Source organism: Pleurodeles waltl, chromosome 9 (assembly GCF_031143425.1).
Source record: "Pleurodeles waltl isolate 20211129_DDA chromosome 9, aPleWal1.hap1.20221129, whole genome shotgun sequence".
In the NCBI taxonomy this organism is placed as follows: Eukaryota; Metazoa; Chordata; class Amphibia; order Caudata; family Salamandridae; genus Pleurodeles; species Pleurodeles waltl.
Genome location: NC_090448.1, coordinates 1,082,598,670 through 1,082,618,749, shown reverse-complemented (window position 1 = coordinate 1,082,618,749; position 20,080 = coordinate 1,082,598,670). Strand labels below are relative to the sequence as shown.

The 20,080-nt window shown below is 47.4% G+C and overlaps 1 protein-coding gene across 1 annotated transcript in view; it reads right to left on the bottom strand.

Moving 5' to 3' along the window:
• Window positions 1-20,080, bottom strand: part of HEATR4 (HEAT repeat containing 4) — a 252,284-nt gene that overhangs the window by 11,088 nt on the left and 221,116 nt on the right. The window contains exon 15 of the mRNA XM_069208752.1: window positions 10,270-10,426. Within this exon, the coding sequence (XP_069064853.1) occupies window positions 10,270-10,426 (157 nt within the window). The remainder of the gene's footprint in view (window positions 1-10,269; window positions 10,427-20,080) is intronic.

The window sequence follows — 20,080 nt, the reverse complement described above, 5'->3', positions numbered from 1 at the left end:
TTTCAGCTGTACAGCTTTGTCTTACAACGCTCCATCTTACCATTACTCTACCTCTCAAGGAAGTGGTTAATGTTTTTTTAGTACGTGGTTCTTATTTTGCCTGGTTGTGATGGGGTACAATCTTATCTCACTGCAGGGTGTCCCCGATAATGGACACATTTTTTCTCTCCAGCTATGGAAAGGTCGTCTTTGCTCCCATCGGACAGTGGGCTCCATCTTGGATGTTATGGCGCTCCACTTCAGGAGCCATTAGTTCATTGTAATTGATGTCTGTGGTTTTGTACCTATAGTTCAATAGTGATCAGCACTCCTAATTCTGGCCTTGCCTCTGTTATGGCAGCATTCGTGACTCTTTCTTTGGGTCTTTGATTCCCAAGACCAGCATAGCTCCAGTGTTATGGGGCCATCTTGGGTGCTTGCCAGGCTCTGCCCACCCCTGATTCCAGAAAATGCTAAATCATTAGCATGGTGGCTGCCCTTGGCATGTCAGCAGGTGAATGACCACCTGTCAAAATGTCAATGATTTCAAATAGTGAACATTATGGAACTACCATACATTCATACTTTCCTCATAAGGGGAACTTGTTTCTACCATATCTATTTCTTGATGTTTACCATGTATGTCATCATATGCCATGCCCTGCCCTGACCTTATATTCCATGTATAAATTATGTAGAGCATTTGTGTGAAAGTAATATATAAAAATGAAAGTTACATATAAAATATGTGAATTTAAATCTACTGAAATTTTAGTGACAATGAAATTCTCTTTCTCTTGTGTGTGCATGCAGGAAATAGATGAAGGTCATCAAATGTTGTGATTAAGATGGTTGTCCTGTACAAAATACTGTACTCCCTTAATTTCCTTCCATTCTCTATATTCACTTGTTTTCTGTATTTGATATAGTGCATAAATAGCTCCAAGATGCAGCTGAACACTTTAGAGAATACTTTTCTTTTAGCTGAAGAATCTCAAACATTGGATCAAAGATTTACTAACACTTTGCATCAGGTTTATGTTGCATTTGTAATGTAAACCCGACTGAAAATATTATGCTGGGATTTACTATCCAACGCAGATCAGGATTTGTGTTGGATAGTTTCCCAAAGCAAAGGAAAGTCGCACTGGGCGCTGCTTTGCATCAAGTGGATGTTCCCATGCAACCACCCATGATTTTTAATGCAACTCCCTATCTACAGGCGCAGCAATGCAGACCCATAGAAAAGTGAAAATGCAGTTAATCTCCTGATGCTGCCGTCTGCCATGTTCCCTATCAGGCGCGGACCTGAACAGATAGACCAGAAAATGCAGTGCTGGCAGTGGTTCTCAGAGAGCCTCTGCCAGCTCTGTGCCTGCTCTTGGCTCTCATACTGAGAGGAGAGCAGTTTCAGTTGTGAAGTCTGGCGGGCTGCCAGGAATTGGCTTTTAGAAACCGTGAAACAGCTGCAAACAAGGAAGGAAACCAGGTATTTATTTGTAAAATATTTTAGGGAGAGGGCAGGAAGCTAATTTTTAATATGTTTAGATGAGAGGAGGGGTTTGGGTTTCACAGCAAACAGCAGTGTGGAACAGAGCAGAATAGCAGGTGTGTGTTGTTTTTAAGGTACAGGCAACAGGATATATGTCGAGGGGGGTGTTGTGACTAGGTCCTCTACAATCGCTGCACAGCTGACCCATTGGGTGATTTTGAGCTGGGGGGGGGGGGGTGCAGGATGAACATATTACAAAACTGTAGCTAGGCAGCTGTCAATAATATTGAATTTTATTACAAGACAGGAAGCTGGTATTCTACAATCTCTTTCCTTGCTTTTTCTAGTTCCTTTAAAGTACCACATTTCCCCTGATTCTGTCTTTGTGGGCAGGACGTAACAACATAAAGAAACTACATAAATCTACTACAGATAGGGTCAGTCTAACCAGCATGTCCTCTTCCTGCTGCTTGAGTTAAATACATGTTGCATCTGTGTACTGGGTTGTGTAAATATTATGAGTGCTGTGATTTGTTTTTGTTTGCTAAAAAAGTTAGCAAAACTTTACGGCTCTTTTCAGCTTTGTGTTAATAATGGGCTTTGTTTTTCTTGCCTGTTTGCCTTGAGGGCTACATAGTTAAAAATAATAATCAGCTCTGTTTCTTCAGCGATCGTCAGATGGGTGCGTTCGCTGCTTAAACCATTGTTTCACTTGGCTCCTGCTTGAACCATTGTTTCACTTGGCTCCTGCTTGAACCATTGTTTCACTTGGCTCCTGCTTGAAACATTGTTTCCCTTCACCGTGGTAGCACTGTATTAAGAGTTTGTTGATTTATTGCGCTGGGCGGCTGTTTGAAGGCCCGGTTAATTTTATTCAGAACGTGTGCTTGCTTTTATGCTTTGGAAAGCAGAGTTTCTTTGATTTGAATGTTAAGGCTCGCTCGCGGAGTGAGAATGCCGTAATGGCCAGCACTGAGACGCTCCCCCTGAGGATTAGGAGTTTATCTCCACGTTCCACAATTGGCATTATGTTATAAACGCTGCTTCATGTACACAGAGTGACAATTTTCAATATTTAAGAATTAACTTGAAGGTAATTGTTAAAGCATACATTGTTTTGTCTGCAGTATAAACCTTACAAACGCTGGTGTGTGTTCAAAGTAAAACTGCCTATCATTGACAAAGTTATTGTTGGGGTTCAATTCCCTGTTTTGTGGTAACGTTGATTATGAATGAAAGTAATAATGGGGTTAAAAAAAAACTTTAAAAAAATATAAGGAGGATGAAGCTTTTAATAAAAATTTGTTTTTCTGTGGTAAACTCTATACAGAATGCAATCTCCTGATTCAAATACGTGGCTAATGATATTGGTATTTCCGTTGTAACAGCTATATCCTCCTCTTGGTCTGCGACTGTTGTAGACAACAGACTAATAAAATGTAAACATACTGGACTGTACTATGTGAGACTCAAAGGAGTTTTGCTTCAAATTGATCCAAAGTTGGGAGAATTGGCTAATTTCGAAGTTGGATTGATTAACCAAGGGTGTTTATTTCAGTAAGGAGATTGGTTGGTATGTGCAGGCATTTGTCCTACTGGATAAGACTCACTCCTCACCAATGAGGATGTTTGGTTAGGTCTCTGCCAGGGCCGGCAGATATATGGATCGCTTCAGTGCCCGTTCCTATTATTTCAACCACCAGCAGTACCGGTACACCAGACCTGTGTCCTTGCCACAATGGAGAAGTTGAGATGTTTGGCATCAGTGCAGAACAACCAAGGGTGGGGGAGTTCAAGGTAAGAGTAGTCTCCTTACCCTATGGAAAATTGGAGGAAGGTTAGCCCTTTTTGCAAAAAAGTGGATGTTGATTTTAAGCGATCTGGGGTTTTTGCACCCAGTCCAGAGCTTTCAGTGGAGTTTTATGACAATGCAGTTCAGACTATGTTTCCAACTCCAGTCCAGTTTTCCCGGGAAGGGATAAGGTTGATTTTTTTCAGAGTTAAACAAGTTGCTCCGGCAAGGGGTTATAGAGACTAGTTTGTTACACCCAGAAGGCTTTGTACCCAAACTATTTTTAGTTCCGAGTAGTACTAAATCTGAAGGAGTTTTGTTCTTTATCACCATTTCAAAATAGAAACAGTAGTCAGGCTCAGAGATATTCCTCTTCATGGGGAATGGTTGAAGAGTCTGGATTTGAAGGATGGTTAGTTGACAGTACTAACTTGTCATAGTCACAGAAAGTATCTGCAGCTCCTTTGGCTGGGGCAGACATACAGGTTCAAGTCCCTACCACTCTGTCTATCCTCTGCTCCATGGTGCGTTACCAAGGTGATAAAAACCAGTTGAGCTAGCTCACAGGTTCCAGGGCCTGATGATTGTGGTATACATGGATGATATGATATTCCTAGGCCAGGCAAAGGATCTCTTGGTGGAGCAGGTACAGATGGCCATAGAATTAGTCCAGTCTTCAGGTTTTATTGTTAACGTGTAAATATCGGATCCCAAACCCTCAAAAAGGATGGAGTTTTTGGGGTTCTTACTAGACTTAGACAAAGAGGTCCTTTTACACACAGAGGTAAAGTTAACGGTAATTTGAAAAAAAGAATTGAAGATGACATTGGCTCAACAGTAGGTTTCTCTCTGGCAGATGGCGAGGCTAATGGGCCTTCTTTCATCCTCAATTCAGGTGCTTTTTCCAGGACCAAGTATTATGACAGCAAAAACATTTTGGGAAGGGCCTAGGCTAGAGAATAATCTTAAAACAGCAGATTGGTCTAGGATGTCAAAGTTTAAGAATCTTTATTTAAAGGCAGTTCAACATGTGGCACTGAAAGTTGTTAATATTGTTTGAAATCACTTAATATGAGCTTCCTGTCTTGTAATACAATTCCAAATGTTCATAGCCAGTTGTAAAGGAGAGTCCTGATTTTATTGAAGACAAAGGAGGCACACCTTATCCCACCACTTAAATATGTGCCAACTCTGACAATGGTGATCATATGTTGCTTACGATTACGCCTACTGCCAATCATGACCAACCAGACATCTGAGGTGCCAAGTAGTAATGTGGGTGAAGGAAAGTATTTCTTTTGGGTGGAGGACATTTTCTGTCTGGAGGTTCAACAAAACAATGAGGACGTTGTTTGGCTACTTATTAGATTTCATTTTGTACAGTTTAGGTTTAACCATGGGCTTTGAACTTCAAAATCATCATGAAAAGAGGACATGTTGGTTTGACTACTCCTATTTATAATATATTTATGTATTTTTCGTCATGTTGTTACTTCCTGCCCAGGAGAGTAGGATCATGGGATATGTAGTGCTTTGAAGGTGCTATTGAATAAACAGTAAGATTTTTCCCGCCCCAGTGCTGAGCCTTGTTTACATCTTCATAGCTGTTTTCTACTGAAGGTATCCATGTCAAAGTTTTGACCTTTTTTCCCACATTCGGGAGATTGTAAAGGTATCTAGGGTTTGTGGATTCCCCAGGAAGAAAATGAGAAAATAGTCAAGATTTAGCAACATTTTGGGCTTTTTGTTATAATGGAAAAAGGGGCTGTGCAAGAAAGTGTATGTTTATTTCTCTAGAAAATGGCATTAAAGAAAGGTTTGCTGGGCTAAGATCCCCATCGTTCAAGTTTTCAAGACCAAACATGTTTTTTTTAACCACTGTTTAAACATTTTTGTAAGTCATAATCCATTTTCCTACATTTTGTGGTCTCAACCTACTTGTAGTCTGTCGTGGAAAGAGGAGTGAAAGCCATGGGTGAATCTGGAAAACAATACATTTTTGAAAACTAGACAAAATTCAAAATTCAGCAAGGGGCCATTTGTGTTGATAGCTCATAGTTACCCCCCCCCGTAGGAGGCTGGCCTGGTTTGTAGTGAGTACCAAGGGGTACTTACACTCTGCACCAGGTCCAGGTATCCCTTATTAGTGTAGAAGAGGTGTCTAGCAGCTTAGGCTGATAGAAAAGGTAGCTTAGCAGAGCAGCTTAGGCTGAACTAGGAGACGTGTAAAGCTCCTACTATACCACTGGTGTCATATGCACAATATCATAAGAAAACACAATACACAGATATACTAAAAATAAAGGTACTTTATTTTTATGACAATATGCCAAAAGTACCTCAGTGAGTACCCTCAGTATGAGGATAGCAAATATACACAAGATATATGTACACAATACCAAAATTATGCAGTAATAGCAAATAGAAAGCAATGCAAGCAATGTACAGTCACAATAGATTGCAATGAGAGCACATAGGTATAGGGGCAACACAAACCATATACTCTAGAAGTGGAATGCGAACCACAAATGGACCCCAAACCTATGTGAGCTTGAAGAGGGTCGCTGGGACTGTAAGAAAACAGTGAGGGTTAGAAAAATAGCCCACCCCAAGACCCTGAAAAGTAGTTGTAAAGTGCACCTAAGTTCCCCAGAGTGCACAGAAGTCGTGATAGGGGAATTCTGCAAGGAAGACCAACACCAGCAATGCAACAACGATGGATTTCCAGACGAGAGTACCTGTGGAACAAGGGGACCAAGTCCAAGAGTCACACTCAAGTCGGGAGTGGGCAGATGCCCAGGAAATGCCAGCTGTGGGTGCAAAGAAGCTGCCACCGGATGGTAGAAGCTGTGGATTCTGCAAGAACGAAGGGGACTAGGAACTTCCCCTTTGGAGGATGGATGTCCCACGTCGTGAAGAAGCTTGCAGAGGTGTTCCCACGCAGAAAGACCGCAAACAAGCCTTGCTAGCTGCAAGGGTCGCAGTTAGGGTTTTTGGATGCTGCTGTGGCCCAGGAGGGCCAGGATGTCGCCAATTGTGTGAGGAGACAGAGGGGGCGTACAGCAAGACAAAGAGCCCACTCAGAAGCAAGCAGCACCCGCAGAAGTGCCGGAACAGGCACTACGAAGAAGAGTGAACCAGAGCTCACTCTAAGTCACAAAAGAAGGTCCCACGACGCCGGAGGACAACTCAGGAGGTCGTGCACTGCAGATTAGAGTGTCAGGGACCCAGGCTTGGCTGTGTACAAAGGAAACCCTGGAAGAGTGCACAGGAGCCGGGGCAGCTCCAAATCACGCGGTACCCAGCAATACAGTCTAGCGTGTGGAGGCAAGGACTTACCTCCACCAAACTTGGACTGAAGAGTCACTGGACTGTGGGAGTCACTTGGACAGAGTTGCTGAGTTCCAGGGACCACGCTCGTTGTGCTGAGAGGGGACCCAGAGGACCGGTGATGCAGTCTTTTGGTGCCTGCGGTTGCAGGGGGAGGATTCCGTCGTCCCACAGGAGATTTCTTCGGAGCTTCTAGTGCAGAGAGGAGGCAGACTACCCCCACAGCATGCACCACCAGGAAAACAGTCGAGAAGGCCGCAGGATCAGCGATACAAGGTTGCAGTAGTCGTCTTTGCTACTTTGTTGCAGTTTTGCAGGCGTCCAGAGCAGTCAGTGGTCGATTCCTTGGCAGAAGGTGAAGAGAGATATGCAGAGGAACTCTGATGAGCTCTTGCATTCGTTATCTAAAGAATTCCCCAAAGCAGAGACCCGAAATAGCCAGAAAAGGAGGTTTGGCTACTTAGGAAGGAGGATAGGCTAGCAACACAGGTAAGAGCCTATCAGAAGGAGTCTCTGACGTCACCTGCTGGCACTGGCCACTCAGAGCAGTCCAGTGTGCCAGCAGCACCTCTGTTTCCAAGATGGCAGAGGTCTGGAGCACACTGGAGGAGCTCTGGGCACCTCCCAGGGGAGGTGCAGGTCAGGGGAGTGGTCACTCCCCTTTCCTTTGTCCAGTTTCGTGCCAGAGCAGGGCTGGGGGATCCCTGAACCGGTGTAGACTGGCTTATGCAGAGATGGGCACCATCTGTGCCCATCAAAGCATTTCCAGAGGCTGGGGGAGGCTACTCCTCCCCAGCCCTGACACCTTTTTCCAAAGGGAGAGGGTGTAACACCCTCTCTCTGAGGAAGTCCTTTGTTCTGCCTTCCTGGGCCAAGCCTGACTGGACCCCAGGACGGCAGAAACCTGTCTTAGGGGTTGGCAGCAGCAGCAGCTGCAGTGAAACCCCGGGAAAGGTAGTTTGGCAGTACCTGGGTCTGTGCTAGAGACTCGGGGGATCATGGAATTGTCTCCCCAATGCCAGAATGGCATTGGGGTGACAATTCCATGATCTTAGACATGTTACATGGCCATGTTCGGAGTTACCATTGTGACGCTATACATATGTAGTGACATATGTATAGTGCACCCGTGTAATGGTGTCCCCGCACTCACGAAGTCCGGGGAATTTGCCCTGAACAATGTGGGGGCACCTTGGCTAGTGCCAGGGTGCCCACACACTAAGTAACTTAGCACCCATCCTTTACCAGGTAAAGGTTAGACATTTAGGTGACTTATAAGTTACTTAAGTGCAGTGGTAAATGGCTGTGAAATAACGTGGACGTTATTTCACTCAGGCTGCAATGGCAGGCCTGTGTAAGAATTGTCAGAGCTCCCTATGGGTGGCAAAAGAAATGCTGCAGCCCATAGGGATCTCCTGGAACCCCAATACCCTGGGTACCTCAGTGCCATATACTAGGGAATTATAAGGGTGTTCAAGTATGCCAATGTAAATTGATGAAATTGGTCACTAGCTTGTTAGTGACAATTTGGAAAGAAATGAGAGAGCATAACCACTGAGGTTCTGGTTAGCAGAGCCTCAGTGAGACAGATAGGCATCACACAGGGAACACATACATATAGGTCACAAACTTATGAGCACTGGGGTCCTGGCTAGCAGGTTCCCAGTGACACGTAACAAACATACTGAAAACATAGGGTTTTCACTATGAGCACTGGGCCCTGGCTAACAGGATCCCAGTGAGACAGTGAAAACACCCTGACCTACACTCACAACAGGCCAAAAGTGGGGGTAACAAGGCTAGAAAGAGGCGACTTTCTCACTCCCCCCCCCAAAGTAATTGTTGAAATAAAATAATAATGAAAATAAGTTAAAAAAAATTGTGACAATGTGTTTTTATTTGTAGCTGATTGCTCCAAACGGAGAGCTTACTTAATATAGCATACTATTACATCCAGCAAGACCGTTCTGGTCACCGGGATAAATTGTGTGTTGGTTGGGAAAAACAATGAGTTAACCACAGCCAACAACTGAGCTGCAGCTTATAAATATTTTTCATTGTGTAACCACCAAGCAGCAATTCATATTGTAAAACAAAAAAATGGGTATGAGGGAAAGCCATTTTTTAAATGTGCACAGGAAACTGCGTTAAAGAAAAGTGGTTATTTTTACACCTCTGAATTTACCCAGACTATCGTGTTTCCGAGGGCGTTTTAATAAGTGTGCTCATTTTTTAAAACTGGAATACATTTGGAATCCAAAACTAGATAGAAATCCAATGTAGTAACACATTTTTACTATTATTTATTCCCACACATCTCCTGAAAGAAACATTACCCCAATTATGTGGGTGAGCCTACTGACTGCTACAAGAAAGGTCCCAAAATTCAACATGTAGACCTCAATTTTTTGGCATAGAAAATGATAATTTGATGTGATAAAGGTAGCCGAGGAATTTGAGCCCAGGCTCCACTGGAACCTATTAATCCCACACATTTTTAAAAATTAACACCCTTGGGAGTCCAGGGTGTTGTGACTTGGGTGGATCCTTCTAGGTTTTTTATCCACAGTGCCCTGCAAATCTCAGACTTTCTCTAAAAGCAAGTTCCTTACATTTCTGTGAAGGAAAGTTCCCGAATCTGCAGGGATCATAAAATTCTTGCCACCCAGCATGGCTTGCAAATCTCAACATTGGCTAAAGTCGCACATTTCGGTCACATTTCTGTCATGGAAATTTCAGCAGTCTGCGGGGATCCACAAAATCCATACCACCTAGTGTTCCCACATATCTCCCGATAAAAAGTCAATATGGTGTTTGCATGGTCCTTGAATGAAGGTGAAAGGCCCAGTCACACAAGTGTGGTTCAGCTTTTATCATGGGAAATGTCACAAGATTTAGTATGATTTCCTGGTTATCTTCTGAAATTGAGCCCAAATAGTGCAGCCACTCAGCATGGCAAGTGAGAGGAAATCGAGAATTACCCCCACTCTGCTGCCCACATGTCAAAACTATGCCCAAAAGTTTCTCACTTACCTCCTCTGGCTTCTGCATCTCACAGGCCATTCCCTCCCTCCTGTCCCTCATTGTTCTACAAGCAGGTGATGAAATGTGGTGGCTAGATACCTGGTGAGAACAGGCATGTGGTGCCAGGCATCAGCAGGATTTAGGAGATAGCCCTTTGCTTCATGAACCCTGCTGAGTTTCTGCACTAACATGGAGCTGTGGCTCAGCAGAGAGGGCACAGAAGGACTACAGCAGTAGGACATTCAAAGGAAGCAATGGCTGCTTGGAGCAGTGTCTCTCCCATGTCCCACATCCTCCTCTAATGGCTGACTCTTGGAACGGTAAGCCAGTTGAGTGGAGGAGGTGATCTGGACAGCAGGACTCTAGAAATGTCATGACTTAGGGCGAGCCTCCCCTGGTTACTGCTTCACTGACCCAGTATGCACAATGGTTTTGTGTAATGGTAAAGTCACCTACTGCACAAGCCCAGTGAGTTGCTGCACTGCTGCACTGCTCTGCTGCTCTTCCACTGCCAGACTGGGCCATCAGCCCTCCTGTCCTCCCGCTCCCAAATTTGGTGGGGCTTACACCTGTACTGGTGATGGCTGATGTCTAATTGTACTCGGATACCCCATGTAGTGACAGCTCTCGATTTAATACACAAACATGTTACCTGAGTAAGCTGCCTGTAGGAGTGCTGCCATGTTCTCAAAACCCTCTTCATAGTGGTCAAGAATAAGTTTCTGTGCTGTCTGACGTCCGGCCTCCACAATCTCATCCAACTTTCGTAGTTTCTGGATGACCACATCCTTCTGGCATAGTCTATGCAGCTAGAGAGAAATTTAGTTTAGTGCCTTGGCATGTTCCCATTAGTCGATGGTGGTGGATGTCTTGTGGTGAAAGGTGAGTACCTTTACACCTGTTATCAGCAACAGCCTACAAATTGTGAAGTAAGAGATATATACATTTCCAGTGGACATAACCAGATTGTTAGTAGTATATCGGCTTTTGAACATCATAGTCCTCCCAGCTCACCGTCAATACAGCCAGCCCGGATAAGACTCCAAATGCTCTTGAAAAAGTCTCCCTAATGCTTCACCTATCCCTAGTGAAACGTTTACCCTTTCTTCTTTTAAGCCCTCTGTTAACTAACACTCCCTCTTCTCATCATGCATACGCTCACCTCCCAATATATAACTTCCAGTCATGAAAAATTCTATGGTGTTCTAGTGGAAATCTCAAATTGCCCCTTGCCAAGCATAAGTAGCTCAATCAGTTCTGACATTAATTTTTGCAATCAATTATGTTCATTGAATTTTGATAAATGGATACACCACAGTTATTATCAGATACTGCCAAGGAACATATGTCACTCCCGATTTAGTGGAAATGAGAGACTATAGGCTCTCAGCTAAACAATGACCTCATTATTCCCACCTTCACCCCTCTGGCATTCTCACTCCTGGAAGGCACTCTGTAAATAGGTGAAAAAAGCCCAAATGATCTCCCATTCACAGAGTCCATTGCCCGCCACCTGAACTCCTAAACCTCAGAATCAAAGAGTTGTACTGCTCTCGGTTTAGGTGGGCATGTCCTAAGATTCTTGATCTCAGATGGATTATCAGTGGTCACCACACTGTATATAATTTTGTTTGGCAATAACATGGTAGAGTTTTTTTTAACCTCATCTTATTCCAGAGTCTGGGAGACCATGGAGCTGTATTTGTTATATCCAAAAGCAGGCCATCAGCATAAGAGGCACCCACTTGTGCTGGGGTAGAGCGTAACTTTGATGTCTACCATTTGCAGTGATCCAACTCATAGTATTATCTCTCCTGGATTTTTATGAATAGGAAAGCTCATAATCTCTTTAATAAAGATGAGAACCTCTTTCCATAATTGGTAATTGTTTTTCATGACCACCAGATATGGAGTAGAGACCCTGCTTTCCAGCTACATCTCCAACCAGTTCCATCTAACCTGGGTGCTTACATTTCAGTGCTTGGCGTTTAGGTACCATCTACAGTTTAATATGTATCTGGATTTTTGAAAAATTATGTATTGTGAAGCTCGCCGAGCTCCTACTGAAAGCTCCATTGTTGCACCCACTCCCCAGATTTGACTGACTTCCTTAATTTATTTTCCCAGACCTTCGGATATGCCCCTTGGTTGGTTTTTCCATGCTTTTTGCGAGATTCTAAAGATAAGGAAGATGAATCCCATCATGATTGTATTATCTCATATACATTTCTCAAAGAATATCTTATGGCAGATTTTTCATATGGTGGGTGAAGCACTCAATGCCTTAATTGGTTGTATTGTACCCTGTCAGATCCTGAAAGTGCAAAGTATTGCTTGCACTGTGAAAAGGACTTAATGCACCCTAATACAAACATGTCTCTCAGAGTTCTACATTCTCCCATTTGCTGCTTCTTATGCTTCCCTACTTACTTATGGAGTGAACTAGTCATTAAAATTTATGGGGATAAAGGGTGATGAGAGTGTATTTATGCCCAATTCTGAGGTTGCCTTATATCAGATGTCGAGCACAATATAGGTGTCCTGACTTACATATCCATTTCTAGGTCTTGAAGTCTTAAATAGACACACAAGGCCCTGCAGCAGCCTGCCTGCAACCCCTACACTTTTTATCAGATTTGTCTTAGTAGTTGCATTGAAGGTGTACCAATTGTTTGCCTTGCATGTGTCTTTAGAACTGACTTAGGCCCTGATTTCTAGTCTGGCGGTCCTAGGACCGCCAGACTCACGGTGGCGAAAGCGCTACAGTCCGACTGCTGGCACCGCCACTTTTTTGCCGGCGTACGACTTGGTGGTCTTAATCCGCAAGGAAAGGCTGGTGGAGATGGGGTGCCGGGGACCCCATGGGGGCCCCTGCACTGCCCATGCACTTAGCATGGGCAGTGCAGGAGCCCCCATGGACAGCCCTGTCACGCTTTTCACTGCCTGAATTACAGGCAGTGAAAAGCATGACGGGTGCTGTCGCAACCAATACACTGCAACATTGCCACCGGCACGATTACGAGCCGGCATCAATGTTGTGGGTAGTTTCCGCTGGCCCAGTGGGAAACTCATAATAGGGCCAGTGGGCAACTTCCTAATAGCCGAATAAATGCCTTTCCGCCTCTCAGGTTTGACTTTATGCATCCTTCCGTTGGGGCCCTTAACAGATGCACTGATCTACTGTTTTTACCAACTTCTATGGAAAAGCACACCTACTGCTACTCCATCCATAATGTCTGCTAAATTAGGTATGTGTGGCCTGGTCCTGCCTCTCGCTCACTGTCAGCTTCCAGCGACCTTGCCTCTGTGGCGCATCATTCATCTTCGGGCATGTCTCTTTTTCTTTCTGTGACTTGGACGGAGTCCTCCAGGAAGTCATGTCTGCTAAATAAGGTATTATGGCTTGGTCCTGCCTCTCTGCTCACCGTCAACCTTGCTACTGTGGCACATCATTGATCTTCTGAGCATGTCTCTTTTTCTCTTTATAACTTCGATGGAGCCCTCCAGGAAGTCCTGAGTCTTCTGCCTTCTGTCACTCATGCACTTGACCAAATCCCTGAGCTCAAGGCATCTCCAGTGTTAATATTGTCCTCATCTTGGATGTTCAGAAGACTATTTCCTTCCTCTGGAGAACTTACCGAAAGCCCCTGATTGGTTACTGTAGGCCTTCTGAGAACAGCCACCAGAACTTGATTATCATAAGTGTTGAGTTCACCAACTACTAGGTGATACTACTTGTGCTTTTTAAAAGTGGCTAGTGCAAGGTTCTGGAGAATAGTGGCTTTACTGTCACAGATGTATTATGGTCCCCCTCTCTTGCCGTGCAGACTGCTCATTCGTTTAGAGTTAAGGAGGACATTTTCACCACTATGTCCCTCACTCTGTCTTTTGTCGTCACATTCTTTCTCCTGACTCTATTTGCCTCTTCTGTCGCCACTGTCAGTGAGGCATTCCTCCATCATGGCTTTCTCTAGCATAGAATACTGGAGGTAGCTCAAAAATTGTTACCTTCCCTCTGGTTTCACACATGGATATTACCTCATCTGGAGCGGTTCTCATGATTTTCACACTTGTCGTGTCTGCTTTCATGTCAGTAATATCTTTTGCTTGGTTGTTTTTCAGCTGTGCAAGACTATGTGTCAGTGACTTAATGATTTTAAATTTCAATTCAGCAAGATAATCATTCAGATTGTCCTTTGTGACTGAGGTGCTCATTCACAGACTGGTTGGCATATATCACTAGAAGTTTGTGGATGACCTGGGCTGGAGCACTCTTGTGTATCTTCAAAAGTCTTCCAGTCTTTTCACTCTGGCCACCCCAAACCATCAGGACTGATTATATACTTAAGGAACATTTAATGTTCTGTGCCTGTGCGGTCAGTTCGATATCGCATTCTCATTTCCTTTAAAATATAAGGTCACAAAATGAGACTAGGAGCCCGCCATCCAGTGTTCCATTTACTGGAGGCCTCCACCAGGTGCATCCACCGATTCCTCCCAGTGACATGATTCATGGTATAAGGGCAACTTCTGAATGCACGGTGCTGCGGCCCACTCCAACATAGAGTACTATTACTATAGTCGGTTAGGGGGGGTGTGGCCAACGATCTGGAGATGGCGCACGCTTAATCCCCTCGCTCCGGAGGGCCCGATACAAATCCGAAGAAAAGGCGTGCCATCTCCGGGCAATCCGGTGCCCAAGTGAAGGCAGGGGACTGGGAGCCGGTCCTGGAAGCGGCCGGGTCCCCGCTCTAGCCACAAAGTGCGCAGGCCTGGCTGTCGACCGAGGGAGAGGCTGGCGGCCCGTCCCGCGCTTGAAGCCGGGGCCTCGCGTGAGGCAGTGAGCCAAATTTGCAGGGGGACCCCGAGAGGTTCTCCCTGAGGGAGCGACGCCGGAGCCCGGAAGTTGCCACCGGGTGTAAAAACGGATGGTGCTGGACCGCGCCCGGTCTTCCGGAGAGCAGAGGAGCCCGGCGGTGACCGGAAGGCCCCAAGGGGGCTAAGCCCCACAGCGCTGTTGCCGGGGCCTCGCGTGAGGCAGTGAGCTGATCCCGGGCGTGGGCAGACGACCAAATCTGCAGGGAGACCCCGAGAGGCTCTCCCTGAGGAAGCGATGCCGGAGCCCGGAAGTTGCCACAGGGTGTAGAAACGGATGGGGCTGGGCCTCGCCCGGTCCTCCGGAGAGCAGAGGAGCCCGGAGGTGACCGGAAGGCCCCAAGGGGGCTAAGCCCCACAGCGCTGTCACCGGCGACCGAGATTGGACCCCCGAAGTGTGGTGAGTGGCGCAGGGCCGCTCCCGGGCCCTGTGGAAGTGAAGGGGCCCGGGAAGGACCGGGGGCCCCTGGAGGGGCAGCGCCCCAGGGAAGCAGAACACACTGCTAGCCTCGAAGGAGGGCGCGGCCCTGGATGGTGCTTACGCCGACAGACGAGCGCACGGCTGGGGCCCTGTTGGGGACATTTAACACGGTGCTAGCGGCGCGGCCCTGGAGCCAGGGGGGAGGCCGGCTGCCGCGCCGTTGGGAGGAGGCGGGGGCCCCCGAGGGCCATTGCCAGATTGGAAGAAGCTGGGATAAACGGCCACACTCACCCCCGCCTGGGGCTGGAGCGAGCCTGCGTCCCCATTGAGCTGGAGAAGATGGAGCCTGGCCTGAGTAGATGAACTCTGCACCAAGATAGAATCGGCCTACTGGACGACCCAAGCAAGGCAACCGTCTGAGAACACAACTGGCAGAATGCCTGACGCAAGCAGTTCACTGGTCGCCCCATGAGCCGGGGGCCCCTGAAGTGAGTGGCACAGCGGATGGTACACCTGGTGAAACTGAAATCTGGGTGATTTGGAGTGCGCCTAAATTAGCTACTAACGCCGCAGTGGGAATTCTGAGGAGGCGAATGTGACCCTGCAAGAGTGTGCGACCGGCCTGGGGCCTGCGGCAAGTTGCTGGACTGGAGCGGATCCCCGGGGAGCCACCCTGAGCCACTGGGAAAGTGGCCCTGCGACAATGTGGCGGAACAGGTTGAGCCGTGACCTGGGGTGCGAAACGTGCAGAGGAACGATCGAAAAGGTCAGGACTGAAGGGAGTAGCGGTTACTCGTGGGCTGACAGCACGGAACCCTCTGACTCAGCAGCGGCAAGCCGTAGATAACTGGCGCGGTCTTGGTGGGCCTGCCTCGCGCCCGCCTGGGGGTTGCGGCCTGACCTGTGGTGACCAAGGTGCGGAACCACCGAACGTGGAGAGCTCGCGATTAGTCCTGGGCTTGCGCCCTTGGGGTGTGATCCCGCCCTCTCCAATCGATGACCCCCAAGGCCCGACATAAGCGTAAAATCATGGACACCGCGACACCAGTGGGGCACAAAGAAATGGAAGCACAGGACCACTCTCAGTTCAACGTACAGGAAACCCTGGATAAAATATTAGGGGCGATAGAAGACACAAATACAGCACTACAACGCAACATCAACCAAGTAGCGGTTGAGGTAGGCCTACTGAGAGCAGACCACCATAAACTGGTGGACAGACTCAAAGAAATGGAATCCACACTGGCAGACATTGGGCCGAAGCAGAAAGATCTAGCGGCCGAGGTGACCTCCTTTGCTACCAGAATGTCACGGCTTGAACAAAGAGCCGAGGATGCGGAGGGGAGAAACAGGAGGAACAATGTGCGCGTGGTGGGCCTCCCCGAGGGGGCCGAAGGAGCCAACCTGGTGTAGTTTCTGGAGAAATGATTAAGCACAACGGTTGCGCCTGAATGCCTGTCCCCCTTCTACACGCTGGAACGTGCGCACCGGATGCCGTCGAGGCCTCTTACCCCTGGCAGACCACCTCGTGTAGTGATTGCCAAGTTACTACACTACAGAGACAGAGACACTCTTATACAGAAAGCTAGAGAGATGGGACCGTTTAAAGTAGCAAATAGAGAGGTGACGCTATTCCCGGACGATACATTGGATGTCCAGAACAAGCGAACCTCATTTCTAGCAGTCAAACGGGCCCTAACGGAAGAAGGGATTCAATACTCGTTGTTGTACCCAGCCAGACTGAGAGTGATACTGGAGGGGAAGACCACTTTCCTACAGTCCCCGGGAGAAGCATGGGAATGGCTCGAGAAACGTGGATCCCAGGTGGGGCGACCTGTGGGTGAGGGCGCGGCTGGGAGTCGAACTTGACGGGCCCGAGGGCGCGGAGGCCCGGGAATCGCCCGAGGCTGGCGCCAACGCAAACACAAAAAGAAAAAGGCAAGAGGGCGGCCGTGGAGGCGGCAGCCCGAGTGAGTGGAGGAGTGACCCCCCCGGATGGTTCGGGAGAGGAGTCGGATGACACGGTGGTGTCCTCGGCTGGGGAATCGGGCTGCTCGGTGCGTGCTCCCAGGGTGACTCCGCAAACTGCTGACGAACTTGGATAATCCTAACACGGGAGGGCCCGGAGACACGGTGCAACGGGTGAAGGAGAGGCCCCTCCGGACTTGGCCACCCCCCAGTCCAGAACCTCGCCTGTCCATTTAGGCTGGCGAGAACTGCAGTTATATGTTCGAACAAGTTGCATTGTTGCATAGTTTTCTGGGCTACCTACAGGTTGGTAGGCGCCCTGGGGAGGGGGAGTTGGGGTTTACAGTTACAAGGTAAATTGGCGGAGTGGATGGCGTTACCTGGCTGAAACGAAGGTCTGAACATGGGAAGGGGTAAGTCAGAGGTCTGTGGGAACCAAGGGCACTATCGTCAGACTATTATAGTAAAATGGCAGACTACAATCTCTTAACATGGAATGTTATGGGGATGGGCACACCGGCTAAACGAAATAGAATCCTCTCCTACTTAAAGAGAAGAGGGGTGCAAGTGGCAATGCTACAGGAGACCCATTTGATGGCTGGGGAGGTGGAGAAACTGAGACGGGGATGGAGGGGACAAGTTTTTGCCACGGAGTACTCAGCTTATGCAAGAGGCGTAATGATATGGCTCAGGGCCGGAGTCCCTCTAGTAATAGACTCTTCCAGCATAGACCGGGAAGGTAGATTTGTGATATTGGAGGGGAGGCTACATGGTAATATGATTGTTATGAGTTGCATTTAAGCCCCCAATCAGGACCAGATCCCCTTTCTGACTAGGGTATCGAGCCACCTTACCCGCCAATGTACAGGAGAACTGCTAATAGGGGGGGACTTCAATGCAATACTAGACACAAACATGGACAGGTCAACCCCGCCGCTGCAGGGGGCAGTGTCAACTAGAACAGCCAAAAAGCTAAGTGAATGGCTGGGCACCTGGCGGCTGGTGGATGTCTGGCAGGAGCAACACCCAACAGACAGAGACTACTCGTATTATTCGGGCCTCCACCGGCTGCCCACTAGAATCGATAGAGTGAAATGCACGGCGGGCCTTGTGCGTATCATGACTCATTCTGAGTATCTCGGCCGCACACTGTCGGATCATAATCCCTTGTTGCTGATGCTAAGAGTTTCGGAGGATAGGCCCCCCATACCATCATGGAGACTGTCCCCCGCGGTGCTGGAAGATCAGGCGTATAGAGACGCCCTTCGGTCCCACCTGGCAGAATATATTGAGATCAATGGTGGATCCACCCCATCCAGGGCTACAGAATGGGAGACACTTAAGGTGGTGACGAGGGGCTTCTGCCTGGGTCAGTCGGTGGGTGTGAAGCGCACACTTGAAAGGGAACTGTCTGCTTTAGAGAAAGAAATACATGAAGGGGAGTTGAGACAGGGTCCTGAAGCACAGGAGAACGAGGAATATAACCGAGCCCGCAGAGAACATTCCCGGATTGAGGAGCAGCTTAGGTGTCATAGCATGCAAAAATATTTGGCATCACTACAATCAGACTATTTGGCATGGAGCTACCGTAAACCCCCGCTATATGCCTACTGGGCCTCACAAACGGTACCCCTCGGGGGAAAGTAAGGAGTCGCTTCTTAGACCTCGCCCTAGCCCTGTATAGAAGGCTGATCACGAGGGGTTGGAAAGCCCCTAGTCACCCCTCGCTTACTGAATGGAAAAGCGACGTTGCGAAATGGACTAGGGCTGAATTACAGGTCCTGAAAGCTGAGGAAGCCAAGGGCCTCCGACAAACTCCCATCGCCCCAGAATGGGAGGACTTAGTGACAAGTTGGGACGACCTAGTGAAGGGACCAATAGCTCCCAACGCGGTACCAGTAGAAATAGGACCATGAGTAGGTATAAGGATGAGACAACGGATACACCCAATAGAGTTGCCCCTTAGGGAGGGCTCCCGGCACCAGAAACGCAGGCTGACGAGCGCACCAGCAAGCCACGCTAGGACATGCGCGACAGAGCAGGGATGGTCACGTACTGTCACAACAATGTAATGGGAGAGTGAAGGAAGATAGTCAGTTCCCCCCACATAATGCAGTCCCCTGTGGAGGACTTCCCCCAGTTAACACAGGAGCCATCCACAAGAAGCCATCATGTTTATATATAGTTTAATATTGAGTTAAAGCTGTTATGTGGACATATACAATAAAAGTGTAACAGAGAATTATAGGGTGTAGGACCCCCTGAAACAGGAACGTCAAAACATTAGATCTGAGGACAAATGAAGACCTAGAGATGGTCAAAATGAATAATAAGTTGAGATACCAAACATATGTAACGCTTAGTATAAATATGTATCTTTTAAACGATGTGTATGATAAGAACAAGATGTTACCATTAACGGATTTGCATAATGTAAAGCAGCGAATTGTTAATAAAAAAAATATATATAATAAAAAAAAAAATACTATAGTCGGTTAGGAGGTGGTGCACCGACTGCCACAGCTATGCGGTTCAACCCCTGGTAGGTATCAGATCCTTAAACAGCCGGCAGACTCCTGCACAGACAGCTCGGGCACCGCTGTCTTTCTGGGAGATCACTCCTACTCCCCAAGGAGGAGTGATCTCCTGTCCATTTAGCACAGGCAGTGGAGTCAATATCTGTACATCTATATAATAAAGACCAAATAGCTCCTCAGTTCGCATGAAGATTGTTAGCAGTTCAGTGGTTGGTGACTGAGCCAATCGCTTCCAGATAGTGCTGACACGGTAACATCTGTTATTTGGATGAGTGGCTGATGTAAAATAAGGTGCCAACAATTCATCTGGCATTTGTCCCCTTGCCTACAGTCTTACCGAGGGGCTAAAGATGCAACAAGGAAATATAGTGTTCCTGAGGTTTGCAGATAGGGAGTTGAGTGAATGCTGTTGGCACTGCAGACTTTAAAGCGCCCTATCTGGCAGTTTAGTTGGCAAGCAGACCTTTCGGCTCACCTGTGGCGAAAGAAAGGACATCCCTGAACAAGTGGTGGCTGTCAAATGTTGGGCAGATTGGGACCAAGTCAATTAGAAGTGATGTTCTATTTGATTTATGACTTACACTGCCTACCCGCTTTCAGAGAAATCAGCATGTCAGTAATTATCAGTTTCCTGCTGTACCTCTGCATTGGTTCTGCCTTTT